The sequence below is a fragment of the Drosophila tropicalis genome, unplaced genomic scaffold (genome assembly GCF_018151085.1).
Source record: "Drosophila tropicalis isolate 14030-0801.00 unplaced genomic scaffold, ASM1815108v1 contig_878, whole genome shotgun sequence".
Taxonomy (NCBI): domain Eukaryota; kingdom Metazoa; phylum Arthropoda; class Insecta; order Diptera; family Drosophilidae; genus Drosophila; species Drosophila tropicalis.
The window spans coordinates 13,771,331-13,793,406 of NW_027173374.1; the positions used below are offsets into that span (position 1 = coordinate 13,771,331).

Genomic DNA, 22,076 nt, shown 5'->3' on the forward strand with positions numbered 1-22,076 from the left:
GTCTTTTGCACTTAGCCACAATTGAAGCATAAAATTGATTTTTAATTGAAAATTGTTTGCATATTTTGCTTACCATCGCCGTGTGGCAAGCATCGAGCAACGAAGTAAAGTGCATGTGAAAATCATTTGGCCAAACGAAAAAACAAAAAAAAAAATACTAAACAAAAATTGAAACAAACTTTAAATTATAGGAAATACAAGCAACAGTGATGATTCCATAGTAAGTAAAAGCAAATTAAATATAATTTAAGAGTAACTCACAATTTATAAATTATCATCTTGACTTGCTCAGTTCATTGTTCAAGTTGATAAAGGATTTTGTTTGAACACTTAACACCGCACCAAACTTTTATTAACTAATAATTAATATGTAAGACAGTTGAATCAAACTCTTCTAGAGATGTATATATTTTTGATTCTCTTTTGATTTTCATTGATAACTACCCTGACTTGCGAGTACCTACTGTAAGGAGCACAGGAGCAGCATTGTCTAGACTTTTACATGAAGATTTTCTGATTTGATTGGGCAACTTGTGAACTGCATAAAAGTGGCAAGACGACAGGAAATTGAATCCTCGTACATTCATTCGTGATGATGTTAGCGGCAGCGAAGAAGAAGATGCCATGACTGGGTGGAATGATGATAAGAAGGGGAAGGACGACGAGGAGGAGGAGGAGCATAGGTTATTAAAATTTTAAATCAAACACCCGCAAAGCAAACAAAACACACACAACCGGCGAGTGTCTGCGTTGAGACACTTGGCTGGGGCTGGAGGAATGGTTCATATTTTGAATGCAGTGGAACGCGACCAACCAGCCAGCCAGCCAGCTAACATGTTGAACTAGGTCAATACGTGCATATACGCTGTGCTTGCATTGGTACCCATCACTCCAATCCCCATCCACCAATTCCTGTAGTGGAGGCCGTGGAGCATGCGCTGGCTATGCCAAGTGTCGCCCCTTTCGGCGAATTCGCCGCAATTCCCATACTTTGCATGCCATAAACAACAACATCCATGTTGCATTTGTTGCTTTGTTGTTTTCGTTGTCTTTGGGTTTGTGGTGCGGTGTTTGTCTACAATTTCACTTTTGCATATCAATTGCATTTTATTATATGGCCCTTTTATTGTTTCATTCCTCGAGTTTGCGTGTCTTCCACAGGGCCAACTAATGATGCCACTTGCCACTGCAAAAGTTTTGTTTGGCATTTTGGCTTTTATGTCGTGTCCGTGTTCGTCTCTGTTTACCATCTCTGTCTCTGTCTTTGTGTCCTTATACTGCCAAAACAAAAAACCACACAAAAACCGAAAAATAGAAGAAAAAAAAATCTTTTGGGCATTGCAAGCAGACTTTCATACACCTTATAAATTCAAATGAGTTCAAAAGTTTGTAAAATTAAATATAAATCTTTAAAAGCATATTGTGGATAAAGAATTTTTTTTAATTGGAGCTGAAAAACAGAAAAGACGAGACGAATTTAACAGATTTCATAGCTTTAATGCATTTTAAGACCATTTAACTTTAACGATAGTAGAACCGAATTCCGTTATTTTATATAAGTAAAAACTATTTTTATTTTAAATCTAAAAATTGATTTAATAAGGCAATCAGTTTTCGAGTAATATACCCAGATAGAACGAATATGGATTAGAAAATCTATAGATACAACTTGCCCCTTTGCAAGCCTTAAGAGGAAATAAAAATGATCCAAAAATAAGAGTATGCCATCAAATGGAGCCGCCCATTTCTAAGTCTCGTGTCTCGAGTCATAACCAGGCGAAATTGCCGCGCCCGATGGCTGGCTGGGTCATGTGCATGTAATTATTTAAACAAAAATATGTGAATGCAAATATTGTAGGCCTCAATTGTCAGTGCATATTTCATGCACATTTTGGCTTTCGCTTTGACAGCAAAATTTATCTGACCGAGTTTACTTCTCCTTGTTGTATGTGTGAGTGTGTTTTTCTGTTTGATGAAGGGATCGAGGGCCAAAAACAATGACAATGCCAACGTCGGCAATACTGCTCTTGAGAGTTACATTTACATTTCCACAGTTAAAGCAAAACTTTTAATTACATTTACTCCACACACACACTCATCCTTACGCACACAAAGTCGAAAAAAAATTGAGAATTCATATGCAAATTGTTTGGCAACAGTCGCAGACGCAAAATGAGCAAAAAACTTAATGGGCAACAAATTTCAATCGGAAATGTAGAAAGAAAAGTGAAATTTTCAGCTGAAAATAAATATTTGCCTGCTTGGGGAAAGGCTTAGCAGACGTTACCCAAGCTGTCAACGTCGTCGTCATACGGTGCGTATGCGCAATGTTAAATCGGCTGAATAGCAAAAACCCAGAAGCACATGGTAAATGATAATTATCAACCTAACGCACACACACACGTACATATACCAACTCCATTATAAATATTTGAAAATATTTCTGCGTAATTTTATTTTCCATTGGTGGAGGCGGCGGAGTGGAATTTGGTTTCTGAATGTTGCTGCTGCTGCTTCTGTAACTTTAGAAGGCACACAGTTTTCGCGCCTTCTGCAACTTTTACGTTTACATTATTTTATTTAATTAGGTAAATGTATGCAAAGGCACCCACACACTCGCAGATACTCGCGCGCACACGCATACACACACACACACACATGAAGAAAAATGGTACAACACATGTTGTTGTAATTACAATTACTTTTAATAATGAGAAGGTAAGAGCTCCTTCGTTTTAAGGCCTTTATTTTTAGCAATTTAAGGCTAAGCATATAAACAAAAATGTGTTTGGCTGGAGAATTAAATCAACAAAATAACTTTATAGAAAATGAGTAACTAAATCTTCTAATAAATGCAAAACAATAAATAAATCGTTAGCCCTGAATTTGAAGGAGCCGAAAAGCTAACGGGACAATAGCAAAAGCAAAAAAAAAAATTTAGGTTACGTTAAGAAGTCAAAAATAATTAATAGTTTCACTTACCCAAAGGTATTTAACACTTCTGAAACAATAATAGAAACAATTGAAAGTAAATACTAATAATAAGCAAAAGATAATAAAGAAATAGAATTTCTAAATTATTTTACTTACCCAATATGATTCTACGATCAGCTTGGAAATTTTTATTAACATGCGGAAGATATGCGCGATGACAACCGAGCGGGGCGAGGCAGCAGCAACAACAGATGCGCGCCCCCTCAGCTGCAGCTTCTTTTATAAGCTCAGCGGCAGCAAAGAACGCGCTAGCGTGCAAGAACGTGTAAGAACTGTTCTCCCGCTCCCTCTCTCCCTCTATAACTCAGCAGCGCACTGAGCTATGCTTAACTGTTGCGACAGTTCTCCTTCTTATTAAGCTACTTTCACACACTGATGACTTACTCTCTCTACTACTGACCTACCCTCTGTTGCTTGCACAAGCTTAGCATATGAGAACATTCGTGAGAGTGGGAGTAAGAAAGTTGCAATGAGTGCATATGAAGAAGAGAGAAAGTAGATTTTGCCGCACTTTTGTTTTGTTTAGCAAATCTTTGAAAATTGTGTTCCAAATTAAGACAAATTCATGGAATGCAATTCTTCAGTAATGCATATCGTATAATATTATTGTATAATTAAAATTTCAAGTATTTCAATGCTTGTTACATATATACAAATAAATCGAAAACTTCACCATATAGTAGAGAAGTATTCTTTTAGATAAATAAAAAACAGTGTATAAACATAAAAATTACCCAAATACACATTTCTATATATATATACAAATAACAAAACAAAAAAATGAAACTGCTGTTAACTACTGATGACTTTTATTTTCAAAAATGCAATAAGCTCATTTGCGTCTCACAAGTTTAACCTTTATATCAGTTTTAGTTCTTAAAGTAATGCCAACATTAAATACAAGAGTTTTCGGATCGACAAGAGGCAAAATCTTGAAGCGTTTTAGTATAACCACCATTAGTGTTTTCATTTCCTGCATTGCATATTTTTGACCTAAAATTTATAAAAGAAAAACATTTTAATAACAGATCGCTATAAAAATATATGGTCATCATGTTACCTATACAGTTTCTTTGCCCCGCACTAAAAGGAACAAATGCATATGTTGGACGATTTTGAGAATTTTCGGGCAGAAAACGTTCTGGTTTGAACTCATCTGGTGAGTCCCAATGTTTGGGATTACGAAGAATGTCAAAAATAAGCAGGGTGACGTCTGTATTTTTTGGTAAAACCAAGCCATTCGATAATGTAGTATCCTGAATAGTTTTCCGGCTTATAATAGGAACAGATGGATACATTCGCATTGTTTCCTTAACAAAGCATTCCAGATGCTTCAGCTTGCCCAGGAGATTACTATCCAAATTGTTAAAGTCATCTAAAATGTAAAAGGCATATACATAGTTGGTAAGAAGTTATGATTTGAATTTTAAACTCGGTTTTTTACTTACCATCTACATACTCCTCAATCTCCTTGAAACAAAGATCTTGCAGCTCCGGATAGACAGACATATTCATTAGCCCAAATATGAGACCCATTGAAGTGGTATCATAGCCAGCGAACATCAGAGTGTCAACTTCCTCACAAATACCCGCGTGATCGATTAATCCATCGCTTTCGGCACATAACAAAGTATCCAGCATGGCATAGCGCTGCTTCTTGTTGATGAATCTATAATATTCGAAGTGTTATTGATACACTAAGCTATACTTTATTGTGTGAACACTAACAAATCCTCCTCAGTTGTCTTTCTATTATGCCGTTGCTCTAATTCCTTTTCGAAAAGGACTTTACGTTTAGCTATAATCTCACTGGAAAACCTATGAACTTCTTTCAAGTGTGGTTCATAATCTTTTGCCGCTATTAAATCATAAATTTTCCTGTTCCAAAGAAATGGATTAGTCAAACGCCTGGCAAAACATTGATCAATCTTTGAAAAACTATTCCGATAACGATCACCTTCTTCAGCCATGTCATCCAATTTGATACCCATTGCGGTCTCTAAAAGAAATTAAAAACTATAGTATTAAAGGTTTGTAAATAATAGCTACCCAAACTTACCACAAATGGTATTAAGGGTAAATCGTGGAATTATGTCATTCAGAGTTATGTCAATTTCCTCTTCTTTTAGAAAAGGTTGAACAAATTTCAGACTTTCAGTTCTGCAATAGATGAAACCATCAGTTATTGCCATTTAAGGCGACTGATCTAAGCATCTTACTTGAACACCTCCTGAAATTGGCCCATTATATTAAAGTGAAATGTGGGTGTTAGCATTTTGCGACGGCTATGCCATTTCTGACCTATAAAAAAAGGATGAGAAATTATAAATAACTAACTATAGTTTTGCTTAGTAACAATTCAACTCCCCTGATGCAATAAGCAATCCATTTTTAAGTGCAGGTTCCATAAATGTGTAGACCAGACCTTTGTTTATCAAATTCTGATCATTAAGAACTATTTCGGCGTATTCAGCATCAACAACACTCAACATGGTTCTGCCCATTCCATACTGGACGTAACTTCTGTAGCCCATTCGCTTGGATATCTCACGCAGATAAGTAAACACACTGGCTACAAAAATAATCAATTCAATTAATTGCAATGTAATGTAATGTATTACAATTTTTTGTTCTTACCATTGTCCTTGCCAAAATTAGCAAACAAATTCCGCAAACCACTTAATCCCTGGGGCACTGCCACTAGACTTTCCACTGGCTTGCCATTTTGGGTATACACTCGTTTAGCAAAAAAACCCAAAACATGATAGTTCTTATTGACTCTATAAAGCCAATAGAACAAGGCAAAGGCAAAGGTCAACCAAATTGTAAACATAATTCTGGAAAATTACTAAAGTTAAGGGTCCAATGATGTCATTCCTTTCCGCAAAAGACGGAGATATCAGTCCCAATGTGCGCTGGTGGTCGTATCAACTTATCTTTAGCAACTGATTTTCATTTTAAATTATTTAATGCCAAGAGTTATAAGTATCGTCAATGTTGTTTACTTGTTGTACCTGCTAATATGAATATCAGTTAGGCTGACCCTTGATAAAGCTATCTACATTACTAATTACGTCTTATCTCACTTCCCAGTATTTTGAGACCAGTATTTCAAACGTTACTTTCCTATGGTCACACAAATATTTGTGGGCGGTAAATTCAAAATTTGTAAACGATTCACCGATAGAAAATAATAATTATACATTTAATTTGGAAGTCTTCCCAGCATTACAAGTAAAACCCCATTTTTGTTCATTTTGGTAATACTTTTTACTCGTTTATTAATATTTTTATTGATTTTTGTGTTTTTTTTATGTTTTTGTTGTGTGTGTTTTTTTATACATTTTTTCTTGTGTTTCTTCGATTTAATACATAATTATATTCCCGCATATCCTTTTGCTTAATAAATTCTCCCATAATTTTATATAATATGTGTTTTTCATTTGCTTCTTGTACACAATAAAACTAAAGTTAAAGTAGCTATACAAATGGGGATACAAAAGAAATTAAATTATGTCTTGTACACACTATAGAAAAGTGGTACAGCAAGAGAGAATGGTATTTAAATAGTTAATTAAATGAAAAGAAGTAATAATAGATTTTACATAGTATAGAGTTATAGTAATAGTTATAGGTATTAATCATATATCGTACAATTTCAAATCACTTTAAACTTAGGCTTTGCGAAAGCAAAAGTCTCAGCATAAAACCAAATAATAATAAAATAATAAAAAACAATAAAAATTAATGAAAATGAAAAACCCAACTGTTAAATATCTTTCTTTAATTGTGAAGCTAACAAATCAAAGGCCATTTTGATGGGAAATGATGATTCCCCAAACTTAAAAATCAATTCTCCACTCGCTAAGTTTAACTTGAAAACTTAAATCATTTTGATTTCCTTTCTTTACACTCGACATACATACATACATAATAGTTAGTTATAAGGTAGTTAGGTATTTAGGGAGGGAGCGAGTGAGCGATTTTGTTTTGGACAGAGTAACAGAAAATATTTAGTTTATACTAAAGCAAATCGCTCTGCAGCCAAATATCATCTCAACTGGATTCCGCTCTTGAGCTATGTATTCCATATGTAATTGTGAAATTTTGCTTAATAGTTATTTTTGTTTGCTTGTCAAAGTGTGTGTGTTTTTGTATAGTTTCAATTTATGTATGTATACATAGGTAAATATATATATATTTGTGTTTTTTCTTTCGCTCAAATGTATGTATGGTGGTATGCCATTAAGTTTGTTAAATGTTTCTTCTCGAGTATTTGTTTGTTACTTTATATGCGGCATAGTTTTTAGAAAATATGTTTTTATACAATTTATAAATTTGATGGAGTAGGCTAATGGAATTAATCCCTATCCATATGCCATTGCGATGATAATATATATATATATATGTATATACATACAAATATAGTATTGTTTAAAGATTTACGCGTACTTGGCATACATATGTATTGTATCGTTTTTTGTTGTATATTTTTTGTAGAAAAGAAATTTAGCTAACTCCTGTCTCCTTGTCTGTCTCTGCTCTAAGGCGCAACTTAAGAAAAAAAGTTAAATAAAATACTAGCACTGGCATTATCTCCATCATCATTATCATCATCGTAATCAGCCTCAGCCTATGTCTACTCTTCCGTCTACAGATCTGATCTCACTAAATATCACTTTCCGGGCCAGCAGCAGTAGCAGCGGCGGCATCTAAGCACACAAAGCCTTAGCCTAGAATTTTACAATGTATCATTGTTCTTTGTTTTGTTTGTATATATGTTTTGAAGTTTTCTTTTGTTTTTCCCCCTTTTTTGGGTTGATGACTAATTGGTGATGACTGGACACCCTTGAACAACTCATGTGGACGCGCTCAACGCACTCGCGAGGTGGGCCTGCAACAAAGGAAATTGAAAGTGATTAATTTTTTTAATAGAGAGTATTTTAATATTCAACTCGACTTACCTGGACGACTGGGCAACACTTTGTCGTTTTGGTGTATTTGGGGCCGTAACTGCAACGCGACTTGTGGGCGTCCGTGCCCTACCTGTTGTGGGTGTGGTTGTTGTTGCTACTGTTGGGGTAGGCGTTGGGGGCGTGCCAGCCAGACTATATCGTTTCGGCTGAATCATACGGCTGGGCGATCGTGTGCTTGCCTTGCCTCCACTGCCAACATCCTGAACATGATTACTGACTCTGTTTAGGCGAGGGGTGGATAAAGGAGTGGTTTTGTTTTTGCTTTTAATGACAGTCTTGGGTGAGGCACGAGCCGGTGATGGGCTACTTATAGGGCGAGTTGGCGTTGGAATGCAACTTCTGCCACTGGACCAAATTTAAAGAAACCAAATAAACATGCAAAACAATGCAAAAAAGGTTCCAAGGAGTCACCAAGAAACAAAGAAGAGAAAAGGAAACAAAAACACAAAATAAGGAATTAAATTAAAAAATTGAAATTTTGAAAATAAAATTATATATGGCCAAATTTTTAATGAGTAAGACTTACCGTCCCGCTGGATAGCTCACTGGCCGTGGAATTCGTGATCTTTGCGCTGCATTGCTGGCCGATGAATTGGCGGAGGTGGGAGTGGAGCCGCCACTCTTTGTGGCCGCCTCGCTTGCCAGCTCCTTCAGCATGCTCGAGTCTTTACTCATCAGTTCCCATTGAATTTGCAGACGCTTAAAGCGGTTGCTTTCGATCTTGCGTTGCTCCAGCACGTCCAAAGTTTCACGTCGCTGATGCGTTGCCATGGAAATGTTTGGCGAATTGGGTGGAGTGGAGAAACGCTTGGCTTGCTGCTGCCCATTGGACACTGTAGCAGCCGCCTCATCGTTGAAGGACACCTTCTTTTGCTGACTAAGCACACGACTGACTTCCTTTTTGAGGGCCGCAGCATCGTACTGCACTTGCTCACCGGAAGACTCGAGAATGGATGCTATCTCAGCATAATACTTAAGTTCAGAGCGAGGTAGCGAGGCCAAAAAGTTCTCGGCCCGAGCCCGAGCATCGATATCCTTGCGAGAGAGTCGCTGTTTAACTGGTGGAGTTTGCTGACTATGCTCCTCCTCTTCAAACACATCGGCCAACTCATCGTTCGAGCCCAAGGCGTAATTATAGGGTGGCTCCTGCAGACTTCGACGCTTCTCCAGCTTGGACATCTTCTGTGTTTGCTGGGCCTCGATCATGGAATTGCGCTTGGAACGCGACGAATTGGCCGAATTGGCTTTCCGCAGGATACTTCTTGGCATGGGCTGTGGTGGAGTCTGTCGACTAGCCGGACTTGTCTCTACCCCCGAATCCATACGCTGTTGCTGATCATATTGATAGACATACATTTGCTTCAATGGATCAGCATCCAACTCGGAATCGGTGAGCAGCGTTGATGAGCCGCGATAGCCTGAGCTTGGCTGTTGACTTGATCCCGAACTAGAACCTTCATCTAGCTGTGTTTGCTCACCTTGTCCAGGCGCCTGCTGGAAGTACTTGGCACAATCGCAGATATGTGTCCTATTTCGCCTTATCGGCGGACTCATGCAGAACAATGGACGCTGTGAGAGATCTGTATCTAGCTGTCGGACAATCTGCTTCACCTCAGGAATATGCTGCAGTCGATGGCGATATTCTATGGGTAAGAGAGTGGCCAGAGATTGCCAATCGGCAATATGCTTGTAGTCCATTGTCTTGAAGAGCTCATCCTCGTTGATGCTTTGGCTGCTGCGCTGCTTTTTCAGCGAGCCCGAAGTTGTGGAATTGTTGGCCCCTGCCTCATCCAGGGTCATCTTGTAGTTGAAGGGCGAGAAGATCACATCGGAACTGGTGTTGGTCTTCACGAAACCCAAATCGGGCAGGGCATAATTCGGATAGATGACATAGATGGGCGCCTGCCTTTGTTCGCCCAGATTGTTGAGCTTTTCCAGAAATGAGGGCGGCACACAACGATACCTTTCGCTTAGACTGCTCCTAGTGGTGCTCAATGATCCGCATGAAGTTTGCATGGAGCGGGTAATCATCTCGGAACTGGAGGCACAGGATAGAGGACGGGTACTCTCAGCACGTTGCGGCACCTGGGTCATTTGCTCCGAACTGGCGTCCGATGACAATTGACTGGTCGTCGAAGTATGCGTTTGGGAATTCGCTGCCAATTGATAGAGCTGAGGATTACGCAATGGCATACTCCGACGACGATGTGCCGGCGAATTATTGGTGGCGGTTAGAGAACCTGTGGAACTAGAGCTTACTGCGGGATCATCATAAAAGACAGCATCACTGCGAGAACGCAATTGACGTTTAGGCGTTTGCCTTTCCTGCTGCTGGTGCTGATGCTGGCCGCGTTCTTCCTCATCCTCCTCGTCGTGACGACTCACAGCCGAACCCTTGCCCGAATCGTGCATACTCTTCTTACGCAAACGTTGCTCCAGGGACCCACTGCTAGAGCTGGCGGCATCGCTTGAGGGCCAACAACCAGATGACACATCCATACATGTGTGGGCACTGGCCTGGGCTATTGCCTCATCTGTTTGACCGCTGCTACAGCTCTTTTGCTTAATGAAAAGCTTGACTAGATTAAACGCTGGCGGATTGGAGGAATTGCCCGACGAGGCAGATCCAGAGATGCAAAAGTTCTGACTCTCTTGGGAGCAACTGCAGCGATGTTGCTGATGCTTATGCCGGTGTTGGTGCTGATGATGATGATTATGCTGCTGCTGCTGGTGGTGTTGTTGTTGTTGCTGCTGCTGTTGCTGTGCAAGTTGCTGTGATATGGGTGTGGCTTCCTGCTGTGACAAGCCATGCTGTTGCAGTCTTTCCGATATGGACACACTTATTGAAATGGGCATCTGGCACATGGGCAACAAGTTACGTGATCGCGACTTGCACGACTCCATGGTCGATGTACTAATGGCTTGTGAGACATTCAAAGGAGCCGCCTGCTCAGAGTCCTTGTCAGTTTGTGGCCCCTGCTGAGGTTGTTGATGCTGCTGCTGCTGCTGCTGTAAACTGAACGTCATGGTATCCTCGTTTTGCAAGTTCGGCAAGCTGCTGCTCTTGCGTACACTGCACTGGGGCAAATGGCGAGTAATGGTAATGGTATCCGCATTTGTGGTGTGGTTATTATTGCCCGAGGGATACCTGCGAGAGGGCGAGACAAGGAATAACGAGCGTCTTTATCACAAAGAGACACGTCGACCGGTTGAGGTTATAAAAATGTTGTTGGCGGAATGGGTTTATAGGTAAGAGGATTAGGATTGATTCGGTTAAGGGCTCTACTGGCTGCTACCTGGTTTTATGGCAACGGCGGCGGCGTCTAGGGAAACTCGATGAGGATCATTTACATAATATTTTTCTAGGTATTTCCCTTTTTTCTACCCTTGCTAATCACTTTATGAATGAATTAGTTAGGTAAAGCCCAAAACGTATTTGTTTTTCCTAAGGATTAACTTTAACCCACTTCATGCAATAAAGCGTTAAAAGAATACAAACATATGACAGCAGCTTGGAATTAACAGCAGAAAGTCCGAGTTTAGATTGTGTTCCCGTCTCCCTCTCTCCTCTACATATACTCTTCTATTTATTTTTACGGCTGCGGCAAACAAATGAGACTAAATTGAACTCAATTGATATGACCCTACACGATTGCATTCTACATAACAGATTATTCCCCCCTTTCGCAGGCAAAGGAAATAACGACATCCGTTCTTATCGTAATGCTGATGATCATGATGATGATGACTAGGTCGGGCAGAAGTAAAATGGAAAACTAATCGATTTAACATTTAACTTAAGAACTTTAACTATCCAAAACAGAATCAATCCATGGGACGTAGCATGTGTGTGTAGAGTTTGGGATGTGAGACTTGGGGATGTGACTCTTACCGCTGCAATTGGGCTACTGCTGCTGCTGCCACCGCTGAGGATGCCTGCCCCTTGGGCGATTTGGGGCATAGAGGCTGGAATGCCTGAGCCGAACGTGACATGGACACTTCCAGGGCTTTGTTGCGTTTCACTATATCTTCGAGATTACTGTGCAAGTTAATGCAGTTTTGTTTATTTATTCTCTGGGCGTTGTCACTGGGTTCAGCTGGGGAAAAAAGTTATTGTCGGTGAGATCAAATGAACTGAGCAGTATACATTTTTGTATACTTACCATAGAAACTGTCGTCGGAATAGAGTACACTGCCCTCAAAGGCAATTGTATAGTTGTCCTTGTTGCAGGTTAATACAATATCACCATCATCTGGATAAGCATCCATATCGAGTGAGTCAACCGATATATGGGACTCTTTGACTGGCGAGAAAAGCAGCTCCGATTTGCAAAAGGAATTATCAATCAGTTCATTTGTGGAAGTTGTTGATATCTGTGACATGTTGTGCATATTATGGCCCATATTGCTGTGGTACATCTGCTGCTGCTGTTGTTGATGTTGCTGCTGTTGTTGTTGCTGCTGCTGCAGAAGCAATGATTGCTGCAGGCGACTATTCGCACCGCCAAGACTCTTACAATAGGCTGGCAATTGGGAAAGCAACGAATGTATATCCTCAGCACGAAAACTCTCCATATCAACCTCGGCCAGATTAGCATCCAGATTTTTGGCCAAGTCCTCATAATAGATTAAGTCACCCATGGCATTATATGATGCCGAGAGTGAACTGAGCACGCTACGCTGCATGCCACCGCAACCATCCCGATAGCCGTAGTCCAGGAACCACTGATAATCGGAATTGTCGTGAGTAAAATCATGCGACGAGGCCAATGAACAATTGAGATTGTTGCCACCGCCATTCATAGTAGTAGTAGAAGTTGTATCCCTCATCCCGCCACCACCACCAACACCAACATTACCACAAAGCATTCCACCTACCCCAAGTTGCTGCTGTTGCTGCTGCTGTTGTCCTCCAGGCGTAGTAGCATTGCTATTGTAATCGGATTCCGGTGTGGCCGCCATGTTGTTACTACCCAACAGAAAGTTGTTGTTGTCCAACGGAAATTTCGTCTCGTTGATGTCGTCAAGGAAGAGACTACTGCTGCCACTGGGGCTTGGTGTCAGTTGGCTCACCTGCTCATTCAGTATGATGCTGCGCAACGCGTTGTTATACCGATCCAAATTGCTCAACACAATGGCAACATTCTGTTTGAGGCTCTCTTCGCTTAAATCATCAGCGGCACTTGGATCGTCTTCATCATCTTCACAGCCAAGCGATTGTAGCTGTTGCTGTTGGCAAAGTTGCAGATGCTGCTGCTGCAACAGGCGATCGGTTAACTGTTGCTGGTAACGTTTGCCAATTGTCGTCGTCTGTGATGTCGTCGTGGTGTTAAATGGAAGATGATTACTTGGACTATTGACGGGATTGCGATAACAACTCAATGGGGAATGTGGCGAAGTTGCGGAGGCAGCCGTGTTGTTGCCGTTGTGCTTTTGGCTAAAGGGTAGAGAAGAAGTCTGTTGCTGTTGGGCTAAGCGTTGAAGCAAATGGGGATGAGGATGAGGCGATTGGGTGTTAGCTTGATGAATGGGTGAATTTTGAAGCGGTTTTTGCTGAGATGAGGTGAAGTGTGCTTTCCTGTGATCGTTGTTTGTTGAGAATTCTGTCATGCCACGTCGAAGTTTCAGTCCTGCAAAAGAAAAAAATATATTTAGTTTAAAATAAACTTTATTTTTCTTTTTATCTGGCGCTTGCTCTAATAGACTAATAAGAATTGACACTGAACTTGGCTCAATTAACATGCCAATGGATGTGAGGAGGGAAGACTAACAAACTTCCCATTACCACTAATGCACATTAGCGTGCCTCAAATTCCCTGCCTCATTCCCTCAACATCGACCGTCCCGTGTCTGTCTGCCTGTCCATCAGGCATGGCATGTTTCAATTAATTTTTACGATAGCCGAACAAGACTAGCAAATAATATGACACTATCTCGCATAGAAGACAGGAAAGAAATACAAAAAAAAGAAGAAAAGTTATAAAAATTATTTTTATGTCGCTCGGCAAGATTTTTACGAGTCGTCAACACCCAAAACCACCATTAGATGGATATAGAAGGAGCATCTTGGGGCCAGGCACTGTCATCCCATAAAAAGTTCAATAAGAAAATGTCACTTTACTTCATCCGTCCCCCTCCACGAAACATTTTCCAAATGGAAACTGCCAGGCGCAGTTGCATGTGCATGTGCCAGTCGAGGTAAAGAAAGAAACTTTTTGTGCCAATGGCAATTAAAGGTTAAACCTGAAGGCATTGCATGTGAAAAGGCGGTAACTTCTTTTGCGGCGCATTGCCGCCTATCGATCCTCGGCATCATCTTATGTAATTTATACAAATATCTACACGAAATGAAATTTTTAAAATTAACTCACTGGCGGCACTGCACTAAACAAATCTGTGAACTGAACAAATTCAAAAACCAAAAAAAAAGGGGGAAAAGCCACCACACACAAAAATTTTACTGTTTGTCTTTTCTTTCCTTTTCGGTGCCTCTGTCAGGCAAGTGCAGCCGTAACATGGAACATATGAAACGATTTATCCACTGCATTAGTTTAAATGTTTCGAGGGGGAAAAAACATTTTGTTGTTGGCTCCCAAAAACGGACGACAAGTGGCAAAAGCTGGCTGTCTGGCCGCCTCCCCCATTGAATGGCATAGCTTTCCATTTCATATTTAGGCCAGTGTAAGATTATGGAGGCAAATATAAAGAATATATGTATGTATATATGTAAATGGATGCATGTATGTATATAGATAATTTTAATGCATTTTCTGTGTGTGTGCCGAGTGGAGGGTTGGGCGAGATTTGCCTTTAAAGTTTCTCAAAGCAACTTTAATACAATTCTTGTTCTTTCTTTATTCCATAACTATAAGAAAACCCCTCATACTAAGCTCAATGCAATTTGTGGGGTTTAGGGCAATGCCCTCAGGACCACTTGCTCTTCAATTGAAATTAATTAAGATTGCACACAGAAAAACTTGTCTCAAGAGACTTTCAAGTGGCAAGCTAAAGATGGAATCGACTTAATAAACATATTTTTATAAAGGTATATATATGTACATATATACATATATAAAGGAGACACACCTTGACCAAGATCAAACGCCATAACATTGTAATTGTTGTTGTTGTTATTGGCATTATTGTTGATCTGATTGATTTGATTATTAATATTGTTGTTGTTATTTATATTATCATTATCATGTTGCTGCTGTCGCTGTTGCCTCAAATATTGCTGATTGCAGGTCAGGCCAGCAATAGTTGTGGTTGTTGCTGCTGCTGCTGTTGGAGAAGGTACACCCTGTTCCCGCAACTGCTGCTGTAGACGTCGCCGTTGTAATAATTGCTGTTGCAGTAAATTCAATTGCTGCTGTTGCATTTGTTGATAATGACGAATTTGTTGCAATTGCTGCGGGGTCAAGCCATCGACACGAACTCCAGGTCCATGTTGCTTCTGTAGAAATTGTTGTTGCTGTTGATTTTTGTTGGTTTGTACATAGTAGTTCTCTTTGGAGGAGCTGTTGCTGTCACAGCCGCTGCTTGTGCTGCTGCTATTGCTGTGAGTGTTGCCAACTGATGAGTTGGCAACATGTTGCCAGCCAAATGAATTGCCATTGGCATCACTATGGCCGTTCCTGTTGCCTGTTGTGTGGGGGCAATCAATGCCAGCTCTCGAGCAATCGGCACAGCGTTTGGAAATGTCTACGAATCTCATGATGAAGGCGAGCAGAAGCAACAACATCTACACAAACACAAAATGTTGCTGCAACACCACACCGGGAAAATGTTGCTAAGATTGGTTGGCTATTTTTGGTTGCTGGCTGTTTGCTGGTCGGTTTGCTTTGGACCAACGCAATGCGATTTGTTGCCAACTTCTCTCAACTCAGTCTCTCTTGTTTCAGTTGGTTCCTTCTCGTAGTTTTTAGTGTTTTTTCTTTTTTGGGTTTTTCTCTTTGATTTTGTTATTTTTAGTTATTGGCTTTGGTTTTTTCTTATTTTTTTTTAAGGGTTCAACTTCATTGATTGGTTACACATTTTGTTTGGATTTCTGTATTTCTCATCACGCTGCACTTTTCATTTTGATTTGGCTATTTTTAAGTTTTGTTTTTCTCTTGATATTTTTCTGTATAAGACACATGGACAAGATGGCTTTAGATTATACACACACACATACAAATATAGACAGTCTGTGTGTGTGTGTGTTTGTTGTCAGTACAGTCGAAAAGTTTTTGTATTTTGATGCAAGGCAAAGAAGCATATAAAAATAATTTATGAGTTTTCTGCAGTCAACAAGGAAAATCGGGGCGATATTTTTATGTTTTTGTAAACTTTAATACCATATTGTGTTGGTTGTTGGCTGTTGCTTGCTGGTTTTCCTTCAAAAGGCCTAAAATTAACTTCCAACAATGCAATAAACAAAACTCGAACGTAAATTCTTGTGAAGCTTGTAATATTTATGCCGCCGCTGCTGCAGTTGGCATTTTTGGGCCAAATAGTGACTTAACTGTCTTAACTGCAATTGGACAGGGGGCCTTGTTAGAAAGCCTAATTTATGCGCATAAATTTTGTGCTGGGGCGGGGGGCTAATGCAAAATGTTTTCTTGGTGAGGAAATAGAATTCGTGTTACTACTTGTTTCTGCTTCGCCTTGGAGCGAAATCAGTTGGATAAGAATCTTAAAAGCGGCCAAACAGACAACAGACAAGACTAACAACAAAATAGAAAAGAAATGGCACACCAACAGAGGAAAACAAAAAAACGTCTTAGCCAAGTTCATTATTATTAACTTGACAGAAGGTGGCTATGTGTCATAATGTTTGCTATTGAAATAGATCTCTCATTAAGAGCTTGCCAAGAAAACCAGGTGGCTGGCATATTTGATGATTGACGACATCACAGCAGCAGCAGCAGCAGCCACAAAAGATGCGAATCTTTGTGTAGTTTTCGTCTAGAAATATTTACAAATGTATTTTTGGTCACGCCCAATATTTGAAAACAACCACAAAACAGCAAACTAAAGCCAAATAAATGCGCAATGCTATGCCAAATATCCTCAGGACAAAAGAGAAAGTTTTGCTCCCGGCATGGCAAAAGAGGGAGGGGCAAGAAAGAAAGCCACTCCACACATTGAACCGAAAAAGGGAAGTCTTTCCCTAAAAAGAATGCTCACGCGCAATTGCACACAGCAAAACGAAATCCAAAAAGTATCTAGACATAAACATTCGCTACTTAATATCCTCTTAAGGGCTACCTTAGATGTTTCCAAGTATCTGGCTCACTTATTTTGTCTCTGAACTTATTTCTGTATTCCAAAGACTCGTAAAATAGAGAAATAAACATAGTGCCTTGACTTTCGGCTGGATTTTGTCCATGTTTATGCATTACTATTTTGCACGCAACTCATTTTGAATTTCTCTTTGCACCTTATGTGTAATTTCAGCAGCAACAGCAGCAGCACAAACAAACTGTGGCAAAAATAAATAGTGCCCAACAGCAGCAACTGCAACTGCAACTCGAAAAACAAGAGCAAGACAAAGTACAGTTGCCACTATCAAGGTGGTGGGCATATCCTCCACAAAGATCATAAAGGTTCAATAACTCGTTGAACTTTCAAATAGAGAAACTGCAAATCAAATTTGTTGTCTAATATTTAAACAATATTGGCCATAAGCTTAGCCATTTCTGATTCTACACATATTTTAGGCTGATGTCAGTGGGTTGACTTCTGTTCATTTTGTTTGTTTTGTTTTCTGCCTATAGAACCAAATGGTTTAGTTCAACGCACTTGTTGGCCTACATTGCAATAGAAGAAAAAACAACCAAAAAAAAACCTATGCATAAAACTCTCTCTCCCTGATGCTGCTGCTGCTTATGTTGCTGTTGCTGTTGTTAATGTTGCTGTTGGTATTTGTGTTGCTGCCGTTGGAGTTTATGCTTGCCAAATGCTACAATTAAATGAACTGCAGCTGCAATTGCATTTACAGTTTTGGTTTTTCTTACGTTTCGTTTCGTTTGCCTTTCTTTTGGTTTTTTTCTTTTCTATCTTTCAATTTGCAATTACGAAATCATCAACGTGTGCGAATAAAATGCGGAAGACTTCTCGACTTTTGCTTCTGTTTCAGTTTCTGTTCTGCAAAAAGGTCAAATCTAAAAACAAACATTCAACTGAAACAAAAAGTGTATGCAAAAACAGATTTAGTTACTACTTGTGTATACAGCTGCTTCATTATCGGCAAGTCAAATGTTTTAATTTAAGGTAAATAAATGCTGATAAGATATGAAAGAAATTCAATGCAGTGACACACGCAAACAGAAAGAGATAGAGGCAGAGAAAGAGAGTGTGAGAAAGTTAGATTTCTCTCAGTGTATAGGAGATAAGATATACGCATTGCATTTGCCCTTTTTCATTAAGATGATCTCATAGAAAGATTGCAGAAACTCAGAAATAATATTTGTATGTATTAGATAATGCCAATTAGATGATTTTCATTCTCCTCTTTTATTTTGGCAATTCCTTTGTGGTCTCAATTTAACTTTGCTGCACATAAACACACACACACACGCACACTCACGAACACATACAATTTGCAGTTTAGATTGCCAGATATATATGTATGTAAGTAAATTCACTGATGAGGCATGGCCTGATGAATGCTACCCACGCACTATTATGAACTTGTTGTTATTAATTTTGATTAGTTTTCCCGCACACGAGAAGAAAATGACGCTTCAGTTTCCAGACAGTTTGCACGTAAACAAATTAAATCGAAATAAAAGTAATAAAAATCTGTCTAGTATATAAATTGAAAATATATATGTATATATGTATATGTTTCAATATTAAAACGACGCGCCGCACATTTTCACAGTTGCACAAGCCCAAGGAGACTGACTGAGCGAACCACGAGCAACCACAGCGAACCAAACAACGACATCGACGACGCTGAGTACAAAGCAACGCGAAGCGTATGGATTCGGACTCTCTGATGTGTCTCTGGTGTGTGTTTGGTGTGCATGAGGCGCCTCCCAATGTGTCTTTATACTGTACATGTGTGTGTGTGTGTGTATGGAAAGAATGAAAAGCGCCCGAAAACGCACGAAGTAGATACTTTTATTATACAATGTGCAACCGAATTAAAATCCACCCCCGACCCCATGAAGGAAAATTGAGAAAACGAAAAGTGAAAACCTAAAGCTACTCTATTCGGCAAGTGCATGTGGATGGTGGATGTCAAGAGGATGATAAGAAAGAGTAAAAGAGAGAACAAACTCATGAGTATAAATCATATCTGGACCATCTGGAAATTAATAACGCTTTTCGAATTTTTAGATTTATTTTCACAACTAATGAATTTGAAGTGGGCACAGCCAAGTGCCTACTTTGGTTCCGGAAACTAAACAAAACAGATGATTCAATTTCAGATCAAATCACCAGTAGAAAAGGGTCTCTCTCGCCCCCTCTCTGTCTTTCCTTTGTGTCTGTCCGCCTGGTGTATAAGGAAAGGAGGATCTTGCACGTGCCGCAACAAACGCAGATGTTAAGGGCCAGACAGACACTTGAAACAAAATACACCACAAAAATTTCGAGGGGGGTCCCAAATGACAGCAGCAACAACTACAAGAAGAGCCCAACAATAACAACTCATTATTGATTACAAAGAGACAGAGAGTGAGAGTGAGATTGAGAGAGACATTCATTATATCATTCAGAGCATGCAACATTTTTCCAATAAAACTATTAAAAATGTGCATAAATTTTCCCTTAGGAATCTATTTAACAACAAAGAAAAATGCCATCAATGAAAAGGCACCCTATAAGCGTTACTCTCTCCAATTGTTATTTGATGTTGCATTAATTTAATAAACAATTTCGAAATTGTTACTTCAATGAGCAACAATTGTTTTATTTACATACACTCACACACACGCATATATGTACATACATATATGGAAACAAAGCAAAAAATGCTCCTACATACACTTATTTATTTTGCGACTTTTATTTTATATTTCAATTAATTATTGTCGCAACGGATGCAAAGCAGCATGAGGCATGAGGGAGAGAGGGGCGAGTGGCTGTGGACTAAGCTTATAATCCATAAATTAAAATACCAGACACAAACAGACCAGCCCGCCAACGATTGCCAACCATTTGATCTTAATGTCAATTGAAATGGCAAAGCGAAATAACAAAAATTGTTAGCCTACTTTTGGGCAGCCCTTGAAAAGTGAAGCAAACCAGATATTTGATAGTCGCTTCTAATTGAATTTCGTTTTTAGTTCCACCAATTACCGACAGCCCCAGTCGAATGAGTCATATGACAGTGACTTTTATTTTTCGCTTCTTTTTGGCTGGTTCCAAAGTCATTTATGACAAATTCATTTGCCCCCACATTGGTTTTTGTTGCTGCTTCCCTTGTGGTTGTTGCATTCGAATTAGCAAACATTTGTTGGCCTCCCACAGGCGTGGAGTCTTGTTTTAATTGCTGGCCCCCTTTGGGCATGTACATAAATAAATTGCTAATGTAAACAAAATAACAAGAATTGATAAAAGAGCAACTATCAGTTGGTCCCAACTTATGCTCTCAGACTGCACTTTGCTCCCCCATTTTTGGTCTTGACTTGGCTTAGCTCCCACATGCTGCGCGCGCCAATTTCTGCGCATTGCCTAAGACGCAAAAAACTGAAAGCCGCCATGTGAAAAGAAAAGAAAACTTGTGTATCAGTAGAAATTTCCACAAAATGCATCACTTGAGTGTCAGTCAATCAATTCTCTAATCAGTTGCAAAACACGTTTGCTCTGATAAGCTATGTAGAAATATTTATAGATTGACACATAAATTAGATACAAATAATTGACAAATATTTGCTTGAGTTATTCTTATCTGACAATATCAATTCAAATCATTTTTAGTATATGGTAATGATGGCAGGATTCGTATTACATGACTCCTCGCTTGTTGAATAAATGTCATCGCATTTTTGAAATATATATTTAATGGCATATTTTATTTCTTCGCAGGCCATAATCATGTCAGAACTTAAAGGGCGACAAATCTTTAACGATCCACTAGAGAACTCATTTTCTTCACTCAGGCGAAGAGTCAGAGAAAAGGGTGACGACGACTACGACGGCAACGATGCGACCCCCCGACAGAGCGTCTAAGCTAATTAAAGACTTTGTTATTGTTTAAACTCAATACACCACTCACAGAGTTTACCGCGGATGATGGAAGCAAGGGGGGAAATGCAATACTGAAATGAGATTTACATATTTTGCTAGAAAGTAGCTGCAGTTCGATATGAATTCGAGTACAAGTTTCCCTGTTTCCTAGTTTGACGGCTTCTGGCATGACGCAAAAAAAGAAAACATATGTGTACGTTTTTATTTTCGCCACGCCTCAATGGAAAACGCATATTGACAATCTCAGAAAATCAGTCAAGAAAATAAAAACATATGGAGAGATGCGAAAGAAAGAGAGAGAGATGAAAACAAGGGATGGGGGCACATGGCAAATGTTGCAACATTTTCATTGACATCTTCTTCTTCGACATATCCCATTCCTGCAATATGTCAAATGACAACCGAGTCTGCCACATGTCTCCGACCAACAAAAACAAAATAATACATATCTCATACCAAGCAACATGTTTTGTACAGAAAAAATTGCGTAAAGTTTTCCACGCATCAAAGTGAAAGTCCTCAATTATGCGTAATTACCAGCAACGGGCCATAAAATGCGGAATAGTCTACTCGAGCCATAAGATAAAACCAATCGATCAAGTAAACTACAACAAAAAAAAAAAGAAACAAACCATCCACTGAAAAATCATCTACAATGTAGAAAAACCTACGCAACAACAAATGTGTCCAACTGCCGGCTGCCCAACTTGTCTGTCCCCCAAGTATGTGTGTGTGTGTGTGTGTATGGTGTGTGGTGTTGGAGTTAGTGGTGTTGTTGTTGCCGCCGCTGAGCTTGTCAATGACGTTTAACGCCTGTCCCATGTACAAATTAGTTTAATATGACATGCCGAAAAATTACAAGTGAAAATCATGAAATCACAAATGAAAATTACTTAAAAACGAATTTCAAACACACTTTTAAGG

At 39.4% G+C, this 22,076-nt stretch overlaps 2 protein-coding genes across 7 annotated transcripts; both read right to left on the reverse strand.

The window, feature by feature from the left end:
- Positions 1-3,781: 3,781 nt before the first annotated feature.
- LOC137584434 (cytochrome P450 4p1-like) lies at positions 3,782-6,027 on the reverse strand. The gene is made up of 8 exons (XM_068299825.1): positions 5,632-6,027; positions 5,362-5,566; positions 5,214-5,294; positions 5,054-5,154; positions 4,723-4,993; positions 4,443-4,663; positions 4,055-4,369; positions 3,782-3,987 (listed from the first exon to the last, which is right to left on the reverse strand). The coding sequence occupies exons 1-8, from the start codon at positions 5,825-5,827 to the stop codon at positions 3,827-3,829; spliced, it is 1,551 nt and encodes a 516-aa protein (XP_068155926.1). The 5' UTR covers positions 5,828-6,027; the 3' UTR covers positions 3,782-3,826.
- Positions 6,028-6,239: 212 nt separating this feature from the next.
- LOC137585177 (serine-rich adhesin for platelets) lies at positions 6,240-16,087 on the reverse strand. 6 transcript variants are annotated; one of them, XM_068300853.1, is made up of 7 exons: positions 15,057-16,082; positions 12,849-13,600; positions 12,134-12,695; positions 11,863-12,067; positions 8,497-11,151; positions 7,959-8,315; positions 6,240-7,888 (listed from the first exon to the last, which is right to left on the reverse strand). In XM_068300853.1, the coding sequence occupies exons 1-7, from the start codon at positions 15,709-15,711 to the stop codon at positions 7,867-7,869; spliced, it is 5,208 nt and encodes a 1,735-aa protein (XP_068156954.1). In that variant the 5' UTR covers positions 15,712-16,082; the 3' UTR covers positions 6,240-7,866. The 6 variants fall into 6 exon arrangements, with proteins under 6 accessions (XP_068156954.1, XP_068156952.1, XP_068156951.1 ...); XM_068300851.1 differs by having other exon boundaries at positions 7,959-8,189; positions 12,134-13,600; positions 15,057-16,087; XM_068300850.1 differs by having other exon boundaries at positions 7,959-8,309; positions 8,497-11,118; positions 12,134-13,600; positions 15,057-16,086.
- Positions 16,088-22,076: the final 5,989 nt, after the last annotated feature.

Coding starts and splice junctions, on each gene's coding strand:
- LOC137585177 (XM_068300847.1), bottom strand. CDS start 15,711: ATGTTGTTGCTTCTGCTCGCCTTCATCATGAGATTCGTAGACATTTCC. Junction 12,068..12,133: donor TTCCGACGACAGTTTCTATG/GTAAGTATACAA, acceptor TTTTTTCCCCAG/CTGAACCCAGTGACAACGCC. Junction 8,316..8,496: donor GTGAGCTATCCAGCGGGACG/GTAAGTCTTACT, acceptor AATTTGGTCCAG/TGGCAGAAGTTGCATTCCAA.
- LOC137584434 (XM_068299825.1), bottom strand. CDS start 5,827: ATGTTTACAATTTGGTTGACCTTTGCCTTTGCCTTGTTCTATTGGCTT. Junction 5,567..5,631: donor TAATTTTGGCAAGGACAATG/GTAAGAACAAAA, acceptor TTATTTTTGTAG/CCAGTGTGTTTACTTATCTG. Junction 3,988..4,054: donor GGGGCAAAGAAACTGTATAG/GTAACATGATGA, acceptor TATAAATTTTAG/GTCAAAAATATGCAATGCAG.